This window comes from Cricetulus griseus, chromosome 7 (genome assembly GCF_003668045.3).
Source record: "Cricetulus griseus strain 17A/GY chromosome 7, alternate assembly CriGri-PICRH-1.0, whole genome shotgun sequence".
Lineage (NCBI taxonomy): Eukaryota > Metazoa > Chordata > Mammalia > Rodentia > Cricetidae > Cricetulus > Cricetulus griseus.
The window spans coordinates 41906946-41931620 of NC_048600.1; the positions used below are offsets into that span (position 1 = coordinate 41906946).

At 43.6% G+C, this 24675-nt stretch overlaps 1 protein-coding gene across 2 annotated transcripts; it reads right to left on the reverse strand.

Moving 5' to 3' along the window:
• Nucleotides 1–820: 820 nt before the first annotated feature.
• On the reverse strand, nt 821–24475 carry Hmox2 (heme oxygenase 2). Of its 2 annotated transcripts, XM_027423997.2 has the most exons (7): nt 24364–24469; nt 11882–11999; nt 4739–4860; nt 3057–3174; nt 1921–2412; nt 1181–1307; nt 821–1093 (listed from the first exon to the last, which is right to left on the reverse strand). In XM_027423997.2, the coding sequence occupies exons 3-7, from the start codon at nt 4822–4824 to the stop codon at nt 966–968; spliced, it is 951 nt and encodes a 316-aa protein (XP_027279798.1). In that variant the 5' UTR covers nt 4825–4860; nt 11882–11999; nt 24364–24469; the 3' UTR covers nt 821–965. The 2 variants fall into 2 exon arrangements, with proteins under 2 accessions (XP_027279798.1, XP_027279797.1); XM_027423996.2 differs by lacking the exon at nt 11882–11999 and having other exon boundaries at nt 24364–24475.
• Between the last annotated feature and the right edge of the window lie 200 nt (nt 24476–24675).

Below are 24675 nucleotides of genomic sequence, written 5' to 3' on the forward strand. Positions count from 1 at the left end.
GGCACTCAGGTTCTGAACCAGGTTGGCCTTGGTTAAATCCAACCATCTCAACTGTGAAAATCGTGGGCTCACCTTTCAAGAGTTTCCCTTCTGTTTTACCTTTTTTTTTTTTTCACAGAATTTTACAGGAATAGATTCCTACTAATAAAAATATTTAACCCACATTTCTATTTTAGACCATGAATTGTTTACCTCAAAGTATTTCTAAGAAAAACCACAGGTTCAAGTAGACATTAAGGATCTTTATAATGCTTAGCATGAATACATGGAAAAATAAGGTATTAGGAATTGGCTAGGAGTGTTGGGAAGCAGGGGAGGGCTGTCATCAAAAGAGGATGTATGCAACATGCCACTATTTCTGAGGATCTCTACTTCCTTGTAGACTTCTGGGGACCAGGAGGTAGTCTCACCTACCCTATCCCAGGGAGGAGGAAGTATGAGGTGTCCGAAGTGCTGTAACATGTATATAGGTCAGTGAAGACAGCCCAGGCTAACAGGCTTCTTAGGGAAATCCCAGTTGAACAGGATAAACTCTGGGCTTGGAGACAGAAAAGCATAGTTTCCACCCCCAAAAGCTCCCTGAGGCCTAGAAAGTGAACATCAGTTGGCATGACTCTTTACCACAAAGCCTGGGTGTGTGGACTGCCCACTCCCAAGCAAGGCACTACTCCAAGCACTATTAAAGAAGAGAATGCACCCAGGCCTCCAAAATGGCAAAAATCGTGGAGCACTGCCAGATCAGAAGTCCAAGTCTGACTAGTAGTGCAGCCTGTGCCTGGTGTGTACCTGGCTGGCAGAGAAGATGCTGTTACGCAGAGGCTCTAGTGTCTGGCTTTTATTGGTTGCTTGTTTTCTCGAACCCAGCATTAAAAAAGTCACCTGAGGTGGTTGTTTAGTTAGAGGTGGAGATAGGGATGGAATAGGTCACTTGGGGTAGGTAGGATGCAAATGACAGGACAGGTCCTTCACATGTAGTACCAGGCCAAGAGTCCAGCAGCCAGGGCCACACTGACAGCTAGAACGAGCTGGAGGCTAGGCTTCCTCAGCATAGCCATGGCTGTCCGGAAGGGGCAGTTGCTGCCTTCCAGTGTACCTGCATGCAGCACAACAGGAGACATGGCATCAGTGGAGGGCAATGACACACCCACTCCAGAATGTTAGCTCAGGACCCACAACCTACCTTTGTCTGGCTGAGCAGCATAAAAGGGGCATTTACGTACATCCCCCTTCCCATCGTGCATGGGGAACCCGTCCTCCTGGTTTTCTCTTGCCAGCATGGAGCCAGCCTGGTCCAGTTCACTGAATATCTGAGGAGCAGAAATCAACTGAGCTATCCACGAACTAGGCAGACTCAGAATTTGCAACCTACTCACCACCCATAGAGAAGCTACAGCCTAGATACACCTGATCAGGACCAGCTGAACATCAAACCAAGTCTTAGTGGGAGTTCAATTGACTGCTGCTGTTCTGACACTGAGGGCTGACATGGGGTTCTGGAATCAGAAATGGCTTCTGCATGATCAGCCCTACCTACCTAAGACTTATAAAATGTACTCTACTTTCCAATTAAATCTGGCTCCATACTAAATATTTTTCCTTTCTTTGCTACTAAATGAGGAAATTACCCATTTATCAATCCTAGAAACCTGTAGCGAGAAAGAGGGGGATAGTTCTATTTTCAGACCTCTCAAATGCTAGAGCTTTGCCCTTTCCAGTAATAGGCATGGGCCTCAAACCAGGCCTCCATCTGGGAGCTACACACTGGCCCCATGCTCTCTGATGGCTAACTGGTTCCCTCATCTTTCTCTAGGGTATATAGGAGCTCATTTGTCATGCTACAAATAGCCTCTCAAGAAAGCTCTGGCTTTGATTCTACTGCTAAAAGATCAAGTTCATGCATCCAGGGTCTGTACCCAGTACCTGCATATTATATTCAAAGGCTTTGTTGGCCTCCTCCACAATCCTCTCTTTGGTCTTCAAATTCATGTCCAGGGCATTCATTCTGGCTCTGTAGAACTGCTTGAATTGCTGGGCATTGTCCACATGCTCAAACAGGTAGAACTGGGTCCCTTCCCCGGTGCTGGGGAGTTTCAGTGCCCTCTGGGCCACCTTCTTCAGCACCTGGCCTCCTGAAAGGTCCCCCATGTAACGAGTATAAGCATGGGCCACCAGCAGCTCTGGTTCATTCTGCCCTACATAGTGGATCCGATCCACATATTTCTGGGCAGCCTCGGAGCACTTCACCTGCTCCTCCCAGTCTTCACCAAAGAAATACTCCATGTCCTTGATCAGTGCTTCCTTCCGGTGTAGCTCCATGGGAAAATACAAGGGGGCAAAGGCTGGGTGGTCTTTGTTTCGGTCCATTTCCTCCTCAAGGGCTGAGTATGTGAAATAAAGTGCGGTAGTGGCAAGCTGTGAGGGCAATGGAAGATTGTGGGAGAAGATTATAAACTGAGCCAGCAGCTCTAGAACCCACCATGTTTTGTTTTTCAAAGACAGGCTTTTTCTGTGTAGTCCTTGCTGTCCTAGACCAAGGAAAGATCTGTCTGCCTCTGCCTCCCCAGTGTTGGGATTGAAGGTGTGTGCTGCCACCACTACCCAGATTTTTTCTTTTTTTTTTTTTTTAATTCACTATGTTTTAAGAGTAGCTCAAGACAAAAGCCACTTTGTCCAGTTCCAAAGACCCTCTGATGCCTTTTTTTATATAGTGTACTACTTAACACAACTAGGAAGCTTCTGTAGCTTCTTAAAGAAAAGACTGAATATTTACAAACATATTTTTGTTAATTCATTTAGGCTAGGGCAGCCATGATTAACACCAGGAAATAAAAATTTATGTCTGGTCGTGGAGGCACATACTTTTCATCCCCCATATTCAGAAAGCTGAGGCTGGAGGACCCAGGGTTAGAGCCCATCTGGACCACCTCCAAGAAAAATACCCAGCAGCTTCTACTTTAGAGTGGTTGTAGGGCAACTTCCCAGCCAACTAAGGCCACCCCATCTCCCATCCCTTATTAAAGTTTAGATTCCAACCCCATCTGACTGAGGGCACAAACCTTAAATAGCTCCTTCTTAATGTTTCCTTTCAAGAAGTCTTTGACAAACTGGGTATTTTCTGCCCGGTCGTGTGCTTCCTTGGTCCCTTCCTTTAGGAGCTCAGAGAGGTCTGCCATTCTGTGGAAATGAGTTGTGTGTGAGACAGTAGCCCTTTCCAGTTCTCCAAAAACGATTAAAGGGAAAAAGACAGTTTAGACCCCAGATACAAACTGGAAGCTGGAACTGCAGAGACACCAGTCCAGCATGAACAGGTGAGCGCTGTCAGCACAAGGTAGGCAAATGTGATAATCTGCCACAAAAACTCAGGGGGCATGAAGATTATTACTATGGAGAGAGGGGTTGGAGACAGGAGAGAAAGAGAGAGAGAGCACCCAAATGCATGATGTTTTGGCTTCTGTGGCCACCTAGTGGCTGAAGAAACAAGACTTAATTCAGCCCAGAAAGCTGCCTTCCTCCCAATGAGGGACCAATTCCTCAGGATATTATGTGGATGGGCCCAGATGTGAAAAGATGAGACAGTGGAGAGACAAGAACCAAGATCTTGGCTTTGTATTCTTTTCTTCTTCTCTCCTTCTCCTCTTTTTTGGTTTTTCCAAGACATGGTTTCTCTGTGTAGCCCTGGCTATTCTGGAACTCTGTAGAACTCAAACTCAAGAGATCTGCCTGTTGGGGCTAGGGAAATGGCTCAGAGGTTAAAAGCACTAGCTGCTCTTCCAGAGGTTCTGAGTTCAATTCCCAGGAACCACATGGTGGCTCACAACCATCCATTATGAGATCTGGTGCCCTCATCTGGTGTGCAGATATACATGGAAGCAGAATGTTGTATACATAATAAATAAAACCTTAAAAAAAATCACTGTTCTTCTAAAAAAAAAAAATAACCTAGCCAACTACAGGACTTTAGTGAAAGGCTAGGAAAAACGCAGATCAGGGCCAGTATTCTGAGCCCTAGAGAGATTAGCAAGTAAAGCCCTGACCTAGAACAGAGTTCAGATTCCACATTTGGTAGGGAGATGACCTTGTAAAAGGAAAAGGAACCAGCTTTTCCTCTCATTATTCCTCATTAGCCCAGGTGAAAAACCACTTAGGTTTTTTTTTTTTCCTTGACTGTCAAGATAGGGTTTGTCTATGTAGCCCTGGATGTACTGGCTTGCTCTGTAGACCAGGCTAGCCTGTGATCAGGGGTGCACACCACCATGCCTGGTATTACTTGGTTTTTAAGAAAAGAAAGATGCCGGGCATTGGTGGCACACACCTTTAATCCCAGCACATAGGAGGCAGAAGCAGGCATATCTCTGTGAGTTTGAGACCACCCTGGTCTACAAGAGCTAGTTCCAGGGCAGCCTCCAAAGCCACAGAGAAACCCTGTCTCGAAAAACCAAAAAAAAAAAAAAAGAAGAAGAAGAAGAAGAAGAGAAAGATGACTATTATGAAACCCTGACTCAGCACTCCTATCTGGCCTGGCCTGTTTCCTTGGGTAACAGAACACAGAAAACCAGAGAGTGGAACAGCCCAGGCTGGACAGTAGTGCCCTGCAGTGCCAACCAAACATCCCAGGCTCTACACAGCTCAGGGCTGTGGCATTCCCAAGTGCCACCGACAGACTGAACTGGCATGCGGGCAGATGGCAAAACAGGTGCTGGACCCTCCCAATGAGAAGCAGCCAGTTGCTATCACTCACTTGGTATGATTTTCCTTCTCTGGGGCCACAGAGTTCTTTTTCTCTGACTCATCTACCCCTTCCGAGGTCTCCACTTCTGAAGACATTGTTGCTGAGTAGCTCTTGCTGCCCTCACTCTGGTCCTGTAGAGACAGAAGGAATTGGTGACTGAATAATGTCTTTTGGCTTTAAGCCAACATAACTGAGGAGACACCTCTGCACCTCAAGACTGTTTTTCACAACAAAGCTCTGCCATTACTGGGACCATTTCAGAATATGGACAGATCTGAAGATGGACAGTGGGCTAGGTAACAGAATTATGATGCTGAATTTGTTCTTAGGCAATACACACTGACATTCAGAAGTAAATGGCATGCTGTCTGCAATTACTCTCAGCACTTCAGAAGAATGTATGTAGTATACATCCATGTGAAGAAAGCAAATAAGATAAAATGCTGACAGTCTGGGTAAAAGGTATACAAAAGTTCTTTTTAATTTTTTTGTTGTTTATTTTTTTCCCAGACAAGGTTTCTCTGTTTAACAGTTCTGGCTGTCCTGAAACTTGCTTTGTAGACCAGGCTGGCATTGAGCTCTGACACTTATCTGCCTGCCTATGCCTTCTGAGTGTTGGGATTAAAGGTGTGCACCACCACCACTGGGCTACAAAAGCTCTTTGTACTAGTCTTATCGGTTTTTTTTTTCCTCTGCATGTCTGAAATTATACACAAATAAAAAGCCACTAAAGACATAAAAGAAAGCTACATTTTTAAAAAGGCTGCAGGAACTTTCATCTTATTAAACAATGCAAGGCTTTCCATTTTACCATACAGTCCTGCCTGTGGGCTGCCAGGTGAAAGGAACAGAAGCAGTGTTGGCTAGAGTTGGTTAAGCCAGGCTGTGCCCAACATTTCCATTGTAGAACAGAACAACTCAACAAGCCTGAGACACCTTCAAGTGTCTTCAATGCAAACTGTCCCCAGCCCTATTCTGTACTTCACTCGGCTGCATGGAATAAAAAGGTAGCTGATCAACTCCCATTGCCTACTTCAGGGCTGAAATTTCGTCAGCAAGGGAAATACAATCCCATAATATGACAGTTTCATCCTCAATCTCTGGAGATTTCTATTTACACAGTACATAAGGGAACTTTGCAGATGAACAGTGTGATATAACATCATCAAATAATAAAGCCAGTCATAAAGATAAATTCCAACTCTAGAGCCATATCTGGCCAAATTGGGTCAAGGGAAACTTAATTTTCTACCTCAATTAGTACTCCTTTAGTGAGCATTTTCTACAATCCAGACAATTAGGTTATTATAAGAACAGCCTTTGAGGTAGGTGTGCAGCTCAGGGTTAGATGCACCACTGCTGCCTCCTGACTTACAGTAAGTATTTATTTATTTTTACAGTATGTATTTTTAAAAATAAAATAATACTAATAACTTGCTATGGCTTTAACAGTTTTCTAAACTCCAAGTACAATTTACTTATTTCCCTTTGAAGATTACCAAGTCCTCAAGCTGTCTGAAAGCTTCCTTTCAGGGAAGGCTCAATTACCACATTCAGCTAACATGGGTTACTGCTAGGGGAGAAACCTGTGTCCATTCTTGTTGCCTAGTCACCATTCCTCAAGGGAGTGGCCATGTAGGATGATACTAAGAGGTTACCTTGCCTCAGTGAAAACACTTATCTTCAATCTCTGTAAGACTACATTTCCAAATCCTCTGCTGACCTGTACACTCTAGAATCACTCCTTAAAAAATTGATCATAGCAATTTGTACCATAATAATAAATAGACATATTATAAAGGTTTGAGTTACTAAAAGGACAGTACACAATGGAATGCTAGCACCGCCCTGACAAGCTAACAAACTGATCATGCACAGAATAGTCTACGTTTAAAAAGAAAAAAAATCTGAGAGGAGGTAGTGGTGCTTGCCTTTAATCCCAAAACTAGAGAGGCAGAGACAGACAGATCTCTGTGAGTTCAAGACCAACCTGGTCTACAAAGCAAGTTCCAGGACACCCAGAACTGTTACACAGAGAAACCCTGTCTCAAGAAACCTAAATAAATACAAACAAACAAGTAAGAATCCAAAGCACTGACTATAACTATGTATAAACAGCACAGCACTGTACAGATAGAGCACTTGCCCATTGAGGATCATCATATAAGTACATGAACAATGACAGGGAGGGAATTTGGAAAACTCTTCATTCATGGTTTTGATAGACAACTTAGCCAACTGGCTGTTTCTTTTATGTAGCATTATGCTATTAGAAAGAAAAAAGGGAAAAGGGAAGGAGAGAAATGCAGGGAAGGAAAGGGTAAAGATGAAACACAGACATAGGAATTGGTTGGTATAAGCAAACTAGCTAAGATCTGCCCTGAACTAGTCAACAGGAAGTCAGTTGTTGGCCCTTCTGCTACCACAAGTTGTAGCAGAAAGAGCACTCTGTGCCCTACCCTAACCCCACCTCCTTTAAAAACAAAAGGGACTGTTACTCCATAATTCTCATCCTGCCAGCTGTTTTCCTGATCAGCAACCAGTTTTTATTCTAATACTTGATATGAGTGAAGCACAACTTCCTATGACAGAGACTTCCAGCAAGAGGTGCCCATGCAGCAGATCTAGAACATCCACCTCAAAGCTGCTGCTCCTGGTAAAGCACATTAGGACTCTCTGAAGTAACTGGTGTTATTCAAAGAAACTCTCCTTCACAGAGACTGCTCCAGCAAATTTCACAAGGCCAGGTAATTCAGAGCACTGCTGGCAGGCACAAATGTAACCTAAGGACCATATATCATGGTAATTTCCCATCTGATGATCTAAAGAATAATAAAGATTTCTGGTATTCATTCTGCACTGAAGGAAAGAAGCAGGTTACTGAGCTCAGGTAAAAGAAAGGGAATGGCAGGGTGACTTGCTCCCTGGCATTAGAACAATGCTGTAAGCCTCACTGGGTAGTGACACTCAGCAACAGTGAGTTTACAGCCACAATATGAGTCACTGTTATTATTCCATACGCATAGGGAGGTTAAATGGCTGCTCCAAGCATTCTTTACCAAGACCTGATCATGATTCCCTCTTTGAACCGATTTCTGCTGGGCATCAGGCTTCTCACCATCCCTGAGTCCCCTGCCTCCTTCCTAGAAGGCTGTCTATGGCTCAAGATTTCACTCCTATACAGATCTAGTACCATCCTGCCTTGTATGTGGCTGCCCCCAGTTAAACCAGAAGCTTCCTACATGGCAGATCAAGATTTTCCCCAGACTCAGTTCATCAGAGTCCAACATCACAGTACAGCATCCTATGGAGCCTCCAATCTGAGCTATAACTGTTAAAATGTACATACAGAATTCACTGGGCATACATACAAGCTAAATGAAAGTTGTGTGTTGGGTGTGTAACTGGGTGTCATGACACTAAATAAACTACTATGAGATCTGATTTTAATTTCAGACCTAGTTTTCTGTTGTCTTTACTTTCCAAGTTTTAATTGACAATTATGTACACTTTTACAACATGATTTTTTTTTTTTTTTGAGATAGGGTTTCTCTTCAAAACAGTCCTGGCTGCCCTGGAACTCACTCTGTAGACCAGGCTGGCCTTGAACTCACAGAGATCTGCCTGTCTCTGCCTCCCAAGTGCTGGGATTAAAGGTATGTGCTTGGCCCAAAATTTGCCTTATCTTCTCAAATATGCTATGAGGACCAAAATGAGATACCATACATGAAAATCTTGTATGAAATGTAATGCTGCCTCAAATGCTGATTTCTTATTAAGAAAGTTGGTAAGAATGAATAACTGGGAAAGCCCTGGGGTTCAATCCCCAACTGGGTTCAGTAAACTGGGCATAACAGCACAAGCTAGCACTTGGGAGGTGGAGGCAGGAGGATCAAAAGTCATCCCTGGATACAGATGAGTTCAAGGCCAGCCTGAGATACTCGAGACCCTGTCTCAAACAATACAAAAAATAAGAAAGAGCAGCTGGGTGATTGTGAAACAATCGGTAAGGAAGTATGAGAAACCCAACTAATTCATATGATTCTGGACACGTCATACCAGAAAACTCAGCCCTTTTGCACCAGTGTGAGAAATCAGCAATACCTGTTCTTTTCAAGGTAAGACATGTGACCAAGGCAGGAAAGAATGCCCACTATAGGTTCTCCTCAATGCTGGCTCAGCTAGATGTTAGCTGTGTTGGGTGTTGGGGACAATAGGGAGATAGATTAGCTCTAACCCAACCAGACATTTGATAACAGGGGCCTCGAAACACCCTAAGGAAACCATATTATCTAGGTAAACAGTTCTGAGTTTCTATAATAAATGGCCCAAGGTCTCTGAACTCGGGCACTGCCGTTCCTCAGGAAATCTGATACACAAGCGTCATGCTTTCTTCATTTTTATTTGTAGAAGTTCAATCCCACAGTTCCCTGAATAAATGACTATAACCTCTTGATGAAGAGCAAGACCAGGCAGGAAATCCTGAAAATGTAAGGACTCCAGTGACAAAAATTTAGTTTGATTTATGAAACACCCTTGCAAATCTGGGTAAATAGCAAGAAAGCTAAATGCACAGGCTAGGTTTGTCCTGTGGCAGCATATTTTACTAGCATTCTTGAGGTCCTACCCCCAGCACTGAAAAAAATAATCAGGGTGTATTGGTGCAGCCTTATAATCTTGAAACGGGGGGGGGGGGGGGGGGAGGGGGGGAGACAGGCAGTGAGGCAGTTCAAGGCCAACCTAAACTACACATAGAGATCTGGCCTCAAAAATAGTAACAAAAACAATCTAAAAGCACCATCCGCTGGTTTGTGGTGGTGCACGCCTTTAATCCCAGCACTCGGGAGGCAGAGACAGGTGGATCTCTGTGAGTTTGAGGCACCATCCTTTTAGATTTTAGAATCCTCAATAAGTGATATCAGCTCAGGATGTCTTAGGCTCTTTCCACAGCACTTTTTTTTTTTTATTATTGAGGAAAATGAGTGTCCTCAACTCTAGCATGTACAAATAATAGACACCAATGATGCAATGGTAAACACACAGAGAAGGAGCTGGGAAAGGACTGTTGAAGTAATCAGGAGTCCTGGTAAGCAGCCTTCCTATTTGCCTAGCATGTGTGAGACATTCAGTTCACTTTTCACAGCCCCACAGCAGGATGGGAAGGAAGGGAGGGAGCCAGCCTTCCTACAATAAATGAAATCACAGTGAACTTGCTCCTGCTTCCTGACTACCATCTAACATTGTTTGGTATGAACAAACCTCTAGACCAAGAAGAAAACAATTCTAGTATCATAAGAAGAATACAGATAGAGCCCTGACTGAATTCTAAAATTACTTGAGAATGATTTTTTTTTTTTAAAGGACAAAGCCTATGTACCAATTTCCCTGTAGGAGGGGAAAAAAGTCATCCCTAGATATCCATTAAGGAAAAGCTCTGGGAGAAAAGGTGGGCCTACAGAGCCAGGGTAGCAGCAGCCATCCTCTAGATGGGGTGATTGTTTGAGTCAATACCATGAGCCATAACTCCCAAGCCTTCTTAACCACCATTGCTGGACTTCCCCCAAGCTATGAGACAATCAAAGAGGGGTACAGGGTGACTGAGCTAGGGGAACCCCACAACTGAGCTGTTGTGAGAACCACCGTAATCAACATGCCCAGAGAGGTCTCTGTGCCTGACCATGCGATCTGGTCCCTGTTCAAGGCCTATTGCCTAGGTTTCATTGCCTATGCCTCCACTGCCAAATACCTGAACATCAGCTGCATTATCTCTACCACCTGTGGCACATTCTGGATTCTAGTCCTGCCCTGTGTTCCACAGTACACAACTTCCCACCCCACCCATTTGTTTACCCTACAATATGCAACTGTTACCTTCATACATATGTCTATAGTGGATTCAATAAAGTGCACATGGTGACAACTCTGAGGGAAAAAAAACAAAGAAAAAGCTCTGATCTAAATAAATAAATAAACAAATAAAATGCTAGGCAGGTGGTGGCACACACCTTTAGTCCCAACACTTGGGAGGCAGAGGCAGAGAGAGGCAGGCAGATCTCTGAGTTCTAGGACAGCCTGGTCTACAGAGTGAGTTCAGGAGAGCCAGGCTACACAAAGAAACCCTGTCTCAAAAAAACCTAAAAGAGAGGCGGGTGGGGCTGGAGAGATGGCTCAGCGCTTAAGAGCACTGTCTGCTCTTCCAAAGGTCCTGAGTTCAATTCCCAGCAACCACATGGTAGCTCACAATTATCTGTAATGAGATCTGGTACCCTCTTCTGGCCTTAGAAACTATTTGTGCAGGGCAAAAAAGAGGACAGAGCAGTGTGTCACAAGTATGACAGATCTGGATACTGTATCAGTCTAAGTCACTTTTCCACATAGAATTTTTTAAATTTTATGTGCACTGATGTCATTATCCCCTGGGTTATCAGATCCCCTGGAACTGGAGTTACAGACAGTTGTGAGCTGCCATGTGGGTGCTGGGAATTGAAGCTGGGTTCTCTATAAGAGCAACCAGTGTTCTTAACTGCTGAGCCCCTGTACCACACTGCATTTATTCATATCATGAAGGTATTAAGTCACAGCTTGTTGTTTCAGGATGAAAGCATGACCTATGATTTCTGAGACATGAGTGCTTAAGCTTCCATTTAAAGAGCTGGGAGCTGAGGAGAGAGTTCAGTGAGTAAAATCACTGAAAACCTCTATTCAGATCCACATGATTCACATAGAAAAACAATGACACTCTGTAACCTCAATTCTCAGAGAGTGAGGAGAAAGGCAGCTCCCTGGAGCTCACTGACCAGCCAGTGTAGCCAAATCAATGAGCAACAAGTTTAGTCAGAAAACCTGTTTCAAAAACTAAGGTGGGGCCAGACAGTGGTGGCGCACACCTTTAATCCCAGCACTTGGGAGGCAGAGGCAGGCAGATCTCTGTGAGTTTGAAGCCAGCCTGGTCTACAGAGTGAGTTCCAGGACAGCCAGGGAACTCTGAACCTGTCTAAAAAAAACAAACAACAACAACAAACAAGACAACACAACCAAGGTGGAGAAAGAATAAGCAAAACTCAGTGTTGACCTTTGGCTTCCACATGAACATACTCACATACATGCACACAAAGATTGAGAGCGGCTACCTGCTGTTCCTCAGACACTTACCTTGGGTCACTTAGGTTATGCAATCCAAGATGACTGTTCCTTTGTAAGGTCTGCTTTTCTAAGATGGCAACCCAAAGTGGTTCCAAAGGAGGAGGTGGCACACCCCAACACTTGGTGCCTGGGGAGAAGCAACCAGACCTATCAGGCCTTGGTGGACAATCAAGAGGCTCTGGGAGAATCTACACTAGAGGTCACAATAGGGTCTCCACATCTCTATAGCACTAGTTACCATAGCAATTGAGAGAAACAGAAGATCTAGTTACAAGAATCTGTACCAGTCTAGGGATGGTGGCACATGCCTCTAATATAAACACTCAGGAGGCTGAGGCCAACCTGGTCTACAGAGCAAGTTCTAGGACAGCCAAAGCTACACAGAGAAACCCTGTCTCAAAAAACAAAAGCCAAAAAAATCTATGTGCCAATTGTGTACTGATTACTTACAAGTCTAAGCAGTCCCATCTACTTCTAAAAATGTATGTTGGTGGGGCTGGAGAGATGCCTGGAGTTTAATTAAGAGCATTTGCTCCCCCTTCCAGAGTTCAATTCCCAGTACCCACATGGCAGTTCACAACCACCGGTTACTCCAGTTCCAGGGATCCAATGCCCTCTTCTGACCCCTGCAGGGACCAGGACTGTATGTGGTAAACATACATACATACAGGCAAAACACACATAAAATTGAAAAATTGAATAAATCTATTAATAAATAGATAAATAAGAAAATGTATGCTGCTTGGAAAGTATAAGGATAGGGAAAAATAAAATAGATCAGCATCTCTAGAGGACAAAACTTTCATCAACCGTTGCCTTCCATATTTCACCTTGTTTCTGTCCATGCTTCCTTGGGGCATACAGAGTTAGGGATTATTCAAAGACTTCCTAACCATGATGTTCCTAAAACAAGATCTAGTAACTCCAATAGCTGGTTTATATCTTATACAGCTTTGCATCTGTGGCAGTACTTCTCTAGTACTAAATACCTAATGGATGGAGAGTAAAAGGGGCGAATTTCTTAGCACAGCCCTATACTTGAACTGCCTGAGAAGCGCACTTCCATCTTATGTCTTTACTTCCCATCTTAATCAACAAGGCACCAAGAGTCCCTAGGAGTGGAATCATCAACTGCGTTCTCTCATCAAATAAGGGCTGATTTACATACCACAACTATGACCCATAGGAAGAGCCACACACCACAGTATAGACTCATGAAGCTTCTATGCTAAAAAGCCTCCAGGGGCTGCAGAGATGGCCCAGCAACTAAGAGCACATGGTATTCTTGGTAAGAACTGAATTCAGAGTCAAACACCCATGTTGGGTGACTCACAAGTACTGATAATTCTAGCTCCTGGGGATCTGACATCCTCTTCTGACCTCTGCACATATTTTACAAACACACTCAAGACACACACACACACACACATAATTAAAAACAAAAAAGTATTTTTTAAAAAGATTCTCAGGGGGGCTGGAGAGATGGCTCAGAGGTTAAGAGCTCTGGCTGCTCTTCCAGAGGTCCTGAGTTCAATTCCCAGCAACCACATGGTGGCTCACAACCATCAGTTATGAGATCTGGTGCCCCTTTCTGGTGTGCAGATATACATGGAAGCAGAATGTTGTATACATAATAAATAAATAAAATCTTTAAAAACAGATTCTCAGATATGGGTCAACATACAGTGATGAACTTTAACCCAATCAAACTTCTATTATTGCTGAGGATCGAACCCAGAACCTCACACATACAAGGCAAATATTCTGTGGAATAATTTATATCCTCAACTAAACTTAGGATAAATTCATAATCATTTATAATTTTCACTGTCAGCAAAAAATTACTTGAAACATACCTCATAATCATATTTAAAAGGAAAAAGTAATAGTGACACAGAGATTACTTAGCAGAAGAACCTTCAACTAGATTTCTAGGAAAGCTTTCCAGGCACTTCAACTCTTCAATGATACTTTCCAGGATTGAGGGGAAGAGATAACAGGCTGCTGCTTTGCATCATTTGATATACACCAAAAATTTCCAGAGTTGTGTTATTTTCCTGACTCATAGATTCTCAGAATGCCTTTCCAACCCAACAGTCATTTGCTGTTTGCATGAAGGCAGTATATGACCATTAGATACTCATTTCAGTATTTATATCATGTTACATTATCCTATGATCTGAAGATGGAATCCCTCCATCTGAAAGTTTCTAGAAAATGAGTTCACAAAATCTAATAGCAGGCATATGCTAAAACATCCTCCTTGCATAGCGGTCCACCATGTGTACTGTTAACAACACACAAGCTGAAATGGGCTGGGCAGTGGTAACGCATACCTTTAATCCCAGCACTCAGGAGGCAGTGAGTAGCAGGCAGATCTCTATGAGTTCAAGACCAGCCTGGTCACTGAGTAATGATCTCTAAAGCCTCACCACTAGTAAGCACTCAATAAAGCTAGCTAAAATCAGCCAGCCAACTGAGAAGTCTACTGGCTACACAGAGGACAAGCGGCAGTACATGGATTTGGCAGTGGTTAAAGCCCTGGCTTTCAATGCTCACAACCAGGAGTAAACCCTGGTTATACTACATAACAACTCAGGAACAGCTACTTAATTTCTCCGAGTTTCTACTCTTTGTAGTAACAATTCTGAAAGGCAGTTATAAGAAACTAAATGAGGGGGCTAGAGAGATGGCTCAGAGGTTAAGAGCACTGACTGCTCTTCCAGGGGTCCTGAGTTCAATTTCCAGCAACCACATGGTGGCTCACAACCATCCGTTATGAGATCTGGTGCCCTCTTCTGGCGTGCAGATATACATGGAAGCAGAATGTTGTATACATAAATAAATAAAAGAAAGGAAAAAAGAAAGGAACTAAATGAGTTCTAAAACTGTCAAGCTGCAAGACATGATTACACATACCTGTAATTCTAAAACTCACAAGGTTGACACAGGAAGATAGGAGTCTGAGATCAACCGGACTGTCTGAGAACAAGCTAGATGTGGTGTATAACTGTAATCCCAGCAGTCAAGAGGCTAAGGCAAAAGGATTGCCACAAATTTGAGGGTAGCCTGGTCTACATAGTGTGCTCCAGGCCAGACATAGTAAGACCCTATCTCAAAAACAACAAACAAAAAGTGGGGAACATGTTGGGGTGATAGGAAAGTAGGTATGATCAAAAGTACATGTTGTATATATATAAAAGTGACAATTGGCCAGGCGCTGGTGTCACACGCCTTTAATTCCAGCACTTGGGAGGCAGAGGCAGGTGGATCTCTGTGAGTTCGAGGCCAGCCTGGTCTCCAGAGCAAGTGCCAGGATAGGCTCCAAAGCTACACAGAGAAACCCTGTCTCGGGGGGGGGGGGGGGAGTGACAATTGATAGTAGTTCAGGTATGTAATCCTAGCTAGTCGGGAGGTGAAAGCAGAAAGATGGCAGGTTCAAAGCTTGCCTGGGCCACAAAGTAAATTCAAGGGCAGCCTGGAAATTTACTAAGATCCCATCTAAAGTTAAAAAGAACTAGAGATGCATATTAGCAGTGAAGTGCTTCCCTACTTAGTGTAAGGCTAAATATGACCTTTTAAAAACGCTTGTACTCTGTAACAGCATTTACCTGTTTACATGGTTTCTAGATTACAACTCATTTTTTTCTGTCTCCTGAGAAATCACTCTACACACGTACAGATTAATAATGGAAAAGCTCTTTAATAGCAAGAGCCTGGCTTTGCTAATGTCCAAAGAGGAGAGGCCTCAAATAGAAGACTTTACTAATTTATATACACCTTGGACTTATGCATTCCACATACACTGTCATACTTAAATCTATTTTAGTTCTGCTCCCAGGCCACATACAATATGAACAATTTAAACAGAGACCACAAGTCTGGCCACTTAGGTGGGAGATTTACATAGCAAAGATACTACCAGAATTATCTTGATATTGCCAGAATTATTTCTCAAGAACACCAGAAGGGGTGGTAGCACAAAAAGTATGCAAGTATTGTTTTTTGAAATTGTTACCCAGGTTTATCTTATCCACTTGGCAGAATTATACTTTTCCTGATAAGAGCTTGGGAGACTTAATGGTAGACCAGAACTTGTTGATGGTTGTGGCCCTGTGCTGCCGCCCTTGAGCTACCCCTGAATATGTTCTTTGATAGGCCTAATGGCTGGTTTTAAGTCAGTAACCCTAACAGTTTCTAACAAGTCTGGTCAGTACACTACTTGTCTTCCAGAAGGCAATGTTCCTTTAGCTAAATTATTTGCGTAACTTAGTATTTCCAAAGCAAATTTATTAGTAAGTCCTTTATAACATCAATCACAGTACTTCAAGTTTCTCCTGCATATGCCATGATGCATACATACACATAATCAAGAGTTTGTTGAATGAATAGTTTCCAGAATTAAGAGACAGTCTCAAAATTGAGGCATACTCAAACAGCTGATGCAGAGAACAATGAATGAATAACAAGATGAATCCCAGAGAGGCTAAAGAGATGGCTCAGCAGTTAAGAGTGCTTGTGCTCTCCCAGAGCACCCAAGAAAGTTTCCTGGCAATCACGTAAGGCCTGGAACTCCAGTGAATTTAATACTCTTCTGACCTCTGTGGACACTTGCACAGATATCACTATATGTACAGACTCATACACACACACACACACACAAAATCTAATTACAGAAATAAAGAAAATAAGCCAGGCGGTGGTGGTGCACGCCAGGCAGAGGCAGGTGAATCTCTGTGAGTTGGAGACCAGCCTGGTCTACAAGAGCTAGTTCCAGGACAGCCTCCAATAGCTAGCTAGGGAGTAAACCTGTTAGTTTATGACATGATATCACTATGTAATCCAGAATGTCCTAGAATTTACTAACCTCCTGCTTCAGCCACTCAGCTGATGGGATTATAGGTATACACACCAAACCTTATGAAAGTACACATTTTTAAGTTTTGTTTTCTTTTAGAGTAAGCATTTTTTAACAGTATTTTTATAGTAGAAACTTTATGAAGGTGTAGTAGGGATAAGATTGGCCTTTGGGGTGGTAATCATGCACGAGGTGTTTTAGGTTCACCATCATTTGACATTTTTCATTGTGCCGAGAATTAGATGAAGGCTCCAGGTCAAATCACATTTTTTCCCCCATAGGAAAAGAAGTTCCTTATTCTATCTGTGAGTAAGCATAGGTCTTTATAAAGTTAACCTACAAATCCAGAATTTCAGGTTAATAACCCCTATTTATTAGTGGCATTCTTTCTGCAAGCATGAGGGTTCTACTCCAGCCTGAATGCTCCTCTATAGATCTCCTTTGGCCTCTTCCCGCTTTACTCTTTCTTTCACCTGACCTGCTGTGGCTTTGCTTCTAGTTCTCAGCTCTTAAAACTTCCCTGACTCCTCAAAACACAGAGGAGCAGCAAAGAATAATCATAAATCTTACAACAATTGTCTGTTCTGGGTTTCCCAAGATGACTGATAGCTCCTAGTACTAATTATGCCAGATTTTTATTGTCTTTTGTACAATTTCTCAGTGCTACCACTTAGCACAGCTTAGATTCTTGAATACACACAAAATGGGCTCACATTTCTGCTCCTCTATCTTTCTACCACTGGGCATATGCACTTTACATGTCAACTCCTTTAAAATTTGGGAATATATACTATTGTGACATTGAGATTTTTAAGATATACATAGTTTGTAGAATCCTTATAGAGAATGGCATAACAGCTAGAACCATTATGGATGTAGTGGCATAAATCTTTAATCCCAGCACTCAAGAGGCAGAGGCAGACAGTTCTCTGTGAATTCCAAGGCTAGTCTGATCTACAGAGTGAGTTTCCCTGTTCTCAGTTGGGAACAGGCAAAAGTACCTTATCCTAAGTACTGCCATTTTGACTTCAGACTCCATTTTACCTGTAGGGTGAAACAAAGTTCATGTTCCCAAGCCCTAGGGGAGCTGGGGACCTTCCAATAGCTGACCCACCTCCTCCTTAAATAATAGAAATAGTCTGCTACGCTTTGTTTGTTTGTTTGTTTTGAGACAGGGTTTCTCTGTAACTTTGGAGCCTGTCCTGGAACTCTCAGAGATCCTTCTGTCTCCGCCTCCCAAGTGCTGGGATTAAAGGCATGTGCCACCACAGCCCAGCCTGTTATACATTTTTTTTTTTTTGCATTGATGTTTTTGCCTGCATGTATGTGTGAGGGTGTCAGATCTTTGAGTTACAGACAGTTGTTAGCTGCCATGTGGATGCTGGGAATTGAACCTGGGTCCTTTCTTAGGGCAGTCAGTGCTCTTAAACACTGAGCCATCTCTCCAGCCCAATGTTATACATCTTTAGTTCTCTAAAGACATTATGGTTGTTTCTTTTCTTTTTTTTTTTGGTTTTTTGAGACAAGGTTTCTCTGTGGCTTTTGGAAGCTGTCCTGGAACTAGCTCTTGTAGATCAGGCTGGTCTCTAACTCACAGAGATCCACCTCCCTCTGCCTCCCAAGTTCTGGGATTAAAGGTGTGCGACACCAATGCCCGGCTCATTATGGTTTCTAACAACAAAATGAACAAATGAATCTAGTTGGCTGGACTGAAAAGCTTATATTCTATGCCAGTTGACAATGATGGAATACATAGGGATATCTTTGATTCCCAATTTGTGGAAAAATATAACTGTAACTTGGCACAGATATTATTCTGTAATTCTCTGGCTTGGTGTGGCAGTTCAGTTCCGGAGTCTGTTCTGTGGCCCTCATCCATCAGTAATGGCTTGATTACAATAAATTTTTGTCATCTGCATTGATTTGGTATGTGAGTTGTGTTGACACCAAGCAGACCCCTTAACAAAATAACAGCAGCAACAACAACAGCAACAACAAAAAACCCACCCTGGATTGGGTAGTGGGGGGCACACACCTTTAATCCCAGCACTCAGGAGGCAAAGGCAGGAGGATCTCTGTGAGTTCGAGGCCAGCCTGGTCTACAGAGCAAGTTCCCAGACAGGCTCCAAAGCTACAGAGAAGCCCTGTCTCGAAAAACCAAACTAAAACAAAACAAAACAACAACAAAAACAAAACAAAACAAAACAAAAAAAAAAGAAACATCCACCCCCTGGTTCTGACACCTTTGTTTCTGACCAGTTTGTCACAGGGCCCCTGAATCCCTTAGAGTTTCCAGGATGGGAGAAGCATATTTTATTCCAAGGCAGTGGCTCTACCCGTTCTCCTGGGTAGTTTCAGAACTTTCTAGTGAAAATAATCACAGAATTAAAGTGAACACTTCAGTCCTAATCCCAGACCTCTTTTGGAGAGAAAAGATGAAGTAAAGGTGAAATGATATGACAATGGTTACTGGTGTAATCAATCATGTATACAGAAAAATTCAAAGACACTGGGCAGATTAACCACTAGAAAGAATAAGCTATAGCCAAGTGGTGGTAGCACATACCTTTAATCCCAGCACTCTGGAGGCTGAGGCAGGTGGATCTCTGTGAGTTTGAGGTCAGTCTTGGTCTACAGATGGAGCTCCAGGACAACCAAGGCAACCAGAGAAATTGGGGGGGCGGGGCTGAAATTTCAGAGAGGCTATGGACACTCAAAGTCACTGTCTGCATGCTATGCACTCCATTTATCTAGTTGTTCACCCACATTCCTTCATATGTTTACATGTGCATGTAGGTGTATGTATTTGTGTGTGTATGTGTGTGTACATGTGAAGGTCAGAGGTGGTATCAAGTATCTTCCTCAATTGTTTCTCCACCTCATTTTTTTTTTGGAGACAGGATTGATGTGGGATAATGTTCTTGTCCACTGTAAAGATTTGTCACTCATACTGGTTTAAGAAAATGATGATTGGCCAGTAGCCAGGCAGAAAGTATAGGCGAGGCTACCAGACTAGGAGAATTCTGGGAAGAGAAAAGGCAGAAAAGCAGTCGCCAGCCAGACAAAGAGGAAGCAAGATGAGAATGCCACACTGAGAAAAGGTACCAAGCCACACAACTAAACGTAGATAAGAATTATGGGGTAATTTAAATTGTAAGAGCTTTTTGGTAATAAACCTAAGCAATAGGCCAGACAGTTTATAATTAATATAAGCTTTTGTATGTTTATTTGGAACTGAACATCTATCTGTAGGACCCAGCAGGACAGAAACTTCCATCTACACAGGGTCTTTCCCTCAGCCTGGAAATCACAGATTTGGCTAGACTGGCTGGCCAGCAAACTCCAGCAATCTGTCTATCTCCACCTCTCCAGCACTGGGATTGTAGATGTGTGCTGCCAAGTGAGCTTTTTATTTATTTATTATTATTGTTTTTTTTTTTTTTTTTAAGACGTGTGTTAGAAATGGTTGTTTAAAGGCCGGGCGTTGGTGGCGCACGCCTTTAATCCCAGCACTCGGGAGGCAGAGGCAGGTGGATCTCCGTGAGTTCGAGGCCAGCCTGGTCTACAGAATGAGTTCCAGGACAGCCAAAGATACACAGAGAAACCCTGTCTCCAAAAAAATCAAAAACAAAAATAGAAAAAAGTAGTTTGGGATCTCAGGTAAAAGTGGGAGTAAATAAAAACTACAGTACAACCAGTATCCTAAAACTAAAAAAAAGTCAAGAAAAGCTGGGAGCATTCACAAAAGATAGGGTCAAAGCAGCAGTCTGGTTATGCTGTTCTTCCCTAAAACCCTTTTAAAGTTACTGAAAACTATGTCAATAATTAGGCTCATGATACTCCTGGGCCTTCCCAGGAAATCCATGCATGTGACAAAAAGTTAATTTCCCCCTAGGCAGAAAGAAGTAACATCTGCTTGGTTGGCCTCTTGCACACAAACTGACAGCACAGTTGAAAAAACCCAGCGACCATCCTTTTTGTTCCTTTTCTGCTGTTACTTTGCTCCTGTAGCCCATCAACTTACCTCTATAAATCTTCCAATTCATTACCTTCTCTGCCCAGCCTGTACTTTATTCCAGAGGGACTAGTTAATATAATCACATTCTAAAAACTACTGATTCCCAGCCCCAATCTCAGATTTACCAAAACAGATGATTTTAGTAAACCCCCATCCTTAGATCAATAAGCAGAGATCTGCCTGCCTCTGCCTCCCGAGTGCTGGGATAACAGTACAACCCAGCTAAGACTCATCTGGCATAAAAAAACCCTTTTTTGATATAAAAACTAAAGCTTAGGTGAGGTGTGGTAGTACACATATTAATCCCAACACCGGAGAGGCAAAAGAGGCAGATCTAAGTGAGTTCAGGCTAACTAGGAATACATGCATAGTGAGGGAGACCCTGTTTCAAAAAAAGAAAGAAAGAAAACATTTATCCCAATACTTAGGAGGCAAAGGAAGGAAGATCCCTGCAAGTTTGAAACCAGTCTAATATATGGCGTTCCAGGCATATATTAGACCAGGCAGGTGAGACTGTCTTTAAAAACAAATAAAAGAATAGGATCTGGAGAGATGGCTCAGTGGTTAAAAACATTTGCTGCTATTGAAGAAGACCCAGGTTTAGTTCCCATCACTCACATGGTGGCTTACAGTCATCCTTTAATTCTAGGGTCAAAGCAGCAAGGTACCTGCAGGTGTTAGTCACATATATGGTACACATATATGTAAAAATAATCTAATTTTTTTCAAGAATAAAAAGGCAACACATGTTTTAACTAGGTATTATGGCAAACACCTGGAATTCCAGCACTCAAGGAGCTGAAGCAGGAGGATCTCCAGCTCAAGTACAGCCTGGGCTACAGAGATCCTTGACTCAAAAGAAAGCAAAATAGGGCCAGTCAGAGTGCAGTGAGTAAAGGTATTTTTCACCAAGTATGAGACTGATTCCTGGGGCCCACCATGTAAGTGTAAAGAGAGAACCAACTCCCATACGGTATCCTCCTTCCCTCTCAAATTTTAAGACTTCAACAGAATAACTAATTAAAAAAAAAAATCTCTTTCAGGGTCTGGAGAGATGGCTCAGCAGTTAAGAGCACTGGCCACTCTTCCAGAGGTCCTGAGTTTAATTCCCAGCATGCACATGGTGGCTCACAACCATCTATAATGGGATCTGATGGCCTCTTCTGACATTAAGGTGTACTTGTAGATAGAGCACTCATACATAACATAAATACATCTTTTTAAAAAAATCTCTTGGGCCGGGCGTTGGTGGCGCTCGCCTTTAATCCCAGCACCCGGGAGGCAGAGGCAGGTGGATCTCTGTGAGTTGGAGGCCATCCTGGTCTCCAGAGCGAGTGCCAGGATAGGCTCCAAAGCTACACAGAGAAACCCTGTCTTGAAAAAAACAAAAAAACAACAACAACAAAAAATCTCTTGGGCAGCAAGACTGTTCATCTCATAAATGTGCAAGCTTAACCACCTGATCTGAGCTTTACTGCTAGAACTCACAGTGGAAGAAGAATCAACTTCTACAAGCCGGAAAATATGAAAGCTCTCATGAACACTCATAATTTTTTAACAAGTAAGAAAATCTCTCTGTCTCTTTGACTCTGGTGACTCAACAGCATCTCAACTGACTGCCCTGAGCAAAGAAAAAAGGAACTCAAGTCTAAATATGGAGGAACCACAGGATTTCCTCTTCATGTCCCCAGCAGTATCAGGTCATTCACCGAGCATGCAATTTTCCAAGGCTCACAGATTGTCACACCCTAATCAGTGTTTTAGCTGAGGCACTGTGTTAGACAATGTTTACCAATTTTATCAAGTGAACTGATTAAATGTCCTACTGAACTGGCAACTCCTAGCAAGCAAAGATTACATTTTGTGATGATTCTGGAGAAAAAAAAAAAGTTCTGAATAAACACTTTTCACTCCTCAAAGAAACTAAAAGCATTAATAATCCTGCAATCAAAACATACAGTTAGCTCCCAGCATGATGGTATACACATTTAATCACAGCACTGGGGAAGCAGAGGCAATAGATCTCTGTGAGTTGAAGCCTGCCTACACAGCCAGTTTAAGGACAGTAAGGGCTAAATAATTTTAACAGAGACCCTGTCCCAAAGGAAAAAGATGGTTAAGGCTGGGGCACTTAGGAGATGGAGGCAGAAGGGTATCACATTCAGCCATCCCAGACATAGCAAGGATCCCTTTTCTCAAATACAAAGCACTAGGCAGGGCTGAGGGTTCAGTGATTAAATATGTGCTCATGATGTTCAACCTCCACCATCAAAAAATGTTTGTATTAGTAATAATTATTATTCATTATATATGATAAAGTTTATAATAATTATTATAAATAGCACCACACCAGAAATAGAAAAGCACAAAACCTGTGATAGGCTTATTTCCTTCTACATGACTGAACTGCTTAAGGCCAGTATGACCACTTAAACAACCATTTCTTTTTTTCTTTTCTTTCTTTTTTTTTTTTTTTTTTTTTTCCGAGACAGGGTTTCTCTGTGTAGCTTTGGAGCCTATCCTGGCACTTGCTCTGGAAACCAGGCTGGCCTCACAGAGATATGTCTGCCTCTGCCTCCCGAGTGCTGGGATTAAAGGCGTGCGCCACCAACGCCCAGCCTTTAAACAACCATTTCTAATCTCCAATGTCTAATCTGAAAGAACACAGGGCGTCCAGGCAGGCCACTAGAATTAAGAGATCATCCGTGCCATTACCTTGCCAGTGGGATGTTAGTCGATTTACTTCACCGGTCTCTAAATGATCTCATTTTAAAGGTGGGAAAACATAAGGGCTGAGAAAGGGTTGAAGGACAGGAGGTCTCCCTCAACTGGACAGCATTATATGGTGTTTATGTCCCTGGGTCACACTCCCTCTTGTTGAGTTTGTGGCGCCAGCAATAGAAAACAGTAAGGATCAACAGCAACTAGTCACAACAACCGGTCCTTCAAAACCAATTTAAATGGCATGACACAGACAGCCCTTGTGCAAACACTGTGTAAGGCGGTCCTGGCAGTTTTTACAGGGCAATTAAGTCACCTAGAGCCCTGTGCTTTGGAGGTGACAGGTGACCTCCCCGTCCAGACCAACTGGCTGCATCTAAGGCTGAGTCCTCCCAGTCTTGCATTCTGCACCAGAGATCGATCACTCATGAAATCCCCACAGTGATTCTAAAGGATCTTCCTAACAAGGGGAGTCACTGGAGAGCGGGCCAAGAAGGCCGCCACGCCCGGGGCTCCTCCGGGACCTCAGGTGGGCTCCAGGGCTGCACTATCTTCGACCCCGGAGTCACCTCCTCAAGAGCATTCGGGACGCTGGGAGGGGCTGGGTCCCACGGGGACACCAGACGACGCTTGGGTGCGGAGGTCAAAAGTCTTCTAGGGCGCGGCACATGCAGTTTCGGGCTCACCTGACGCTCGAGGCCCGCTCGGTGCCCCCTCCCCGACCCCCGTCTCCCGATCGCCGGCCTCAGCCCGCTTCCGGCCGCCCCCTCGTCCGGATGTCCCCTCAGGCTGGCGGCCGAGTCGCGGAGGGCCAGCCGAGCAGAGCTCTGGAGGAAGGCTTCTGGCAAGCGAGGACCCGGGCGGGCAAGGCCGGGAACGGTGCGGACCACTCACCCTCTGCCGCTTGGCAGGTCCGTCAGTCTCTGCGTCAGGGACTCCCTCAGCGCCGCGTTAGCCGAGCGGGCTAGCGCGAGGACGGCGGGACGTGCGCACGCAGAGGGGGGCGGGGACTGACAGGCCACGCCCCCAGCGCGCCGCAGCTAGCTGGAGGCGAGTGGCTCTGCGGATACTGCCTGCCACGCAGAATCAATCGGCAGAGGTAGTATTCAGGAGAGGAAGTGTGTCAACCAAAACCTACTGTTAGTTGGTTGAGAGTGGTGGCTCAAGCCTGGAATCCCAGGACTCGGCGCGGGGAGGGAGGCAGGA

Bases quoted from the DNA above. Each gene is read 5' to 3' on its own strand.
- Hmox2 (XM_027423996.2), bottom strand. From the start codon at position 4,824: ATGTCTTCAGAAGTGGAGACCTCGGAAGGGGTAGATGAGTCAGAGAAA. The intron at 2,413-3,056 runs GTTTGTGCCCTC...TTGCCCTCACAG, and splicing joins TTAAGAAGGAGCTATTTAAG to CTTGCCACTACCGCACTTTA. The intron at 1,094-1,180 runs GTAGGTTGTGGG...TGCTGCATGCAG, and splicing joins TGCTGCTCAGCCAGACAAAG to GTACACTGGAAGGCAGCAAC.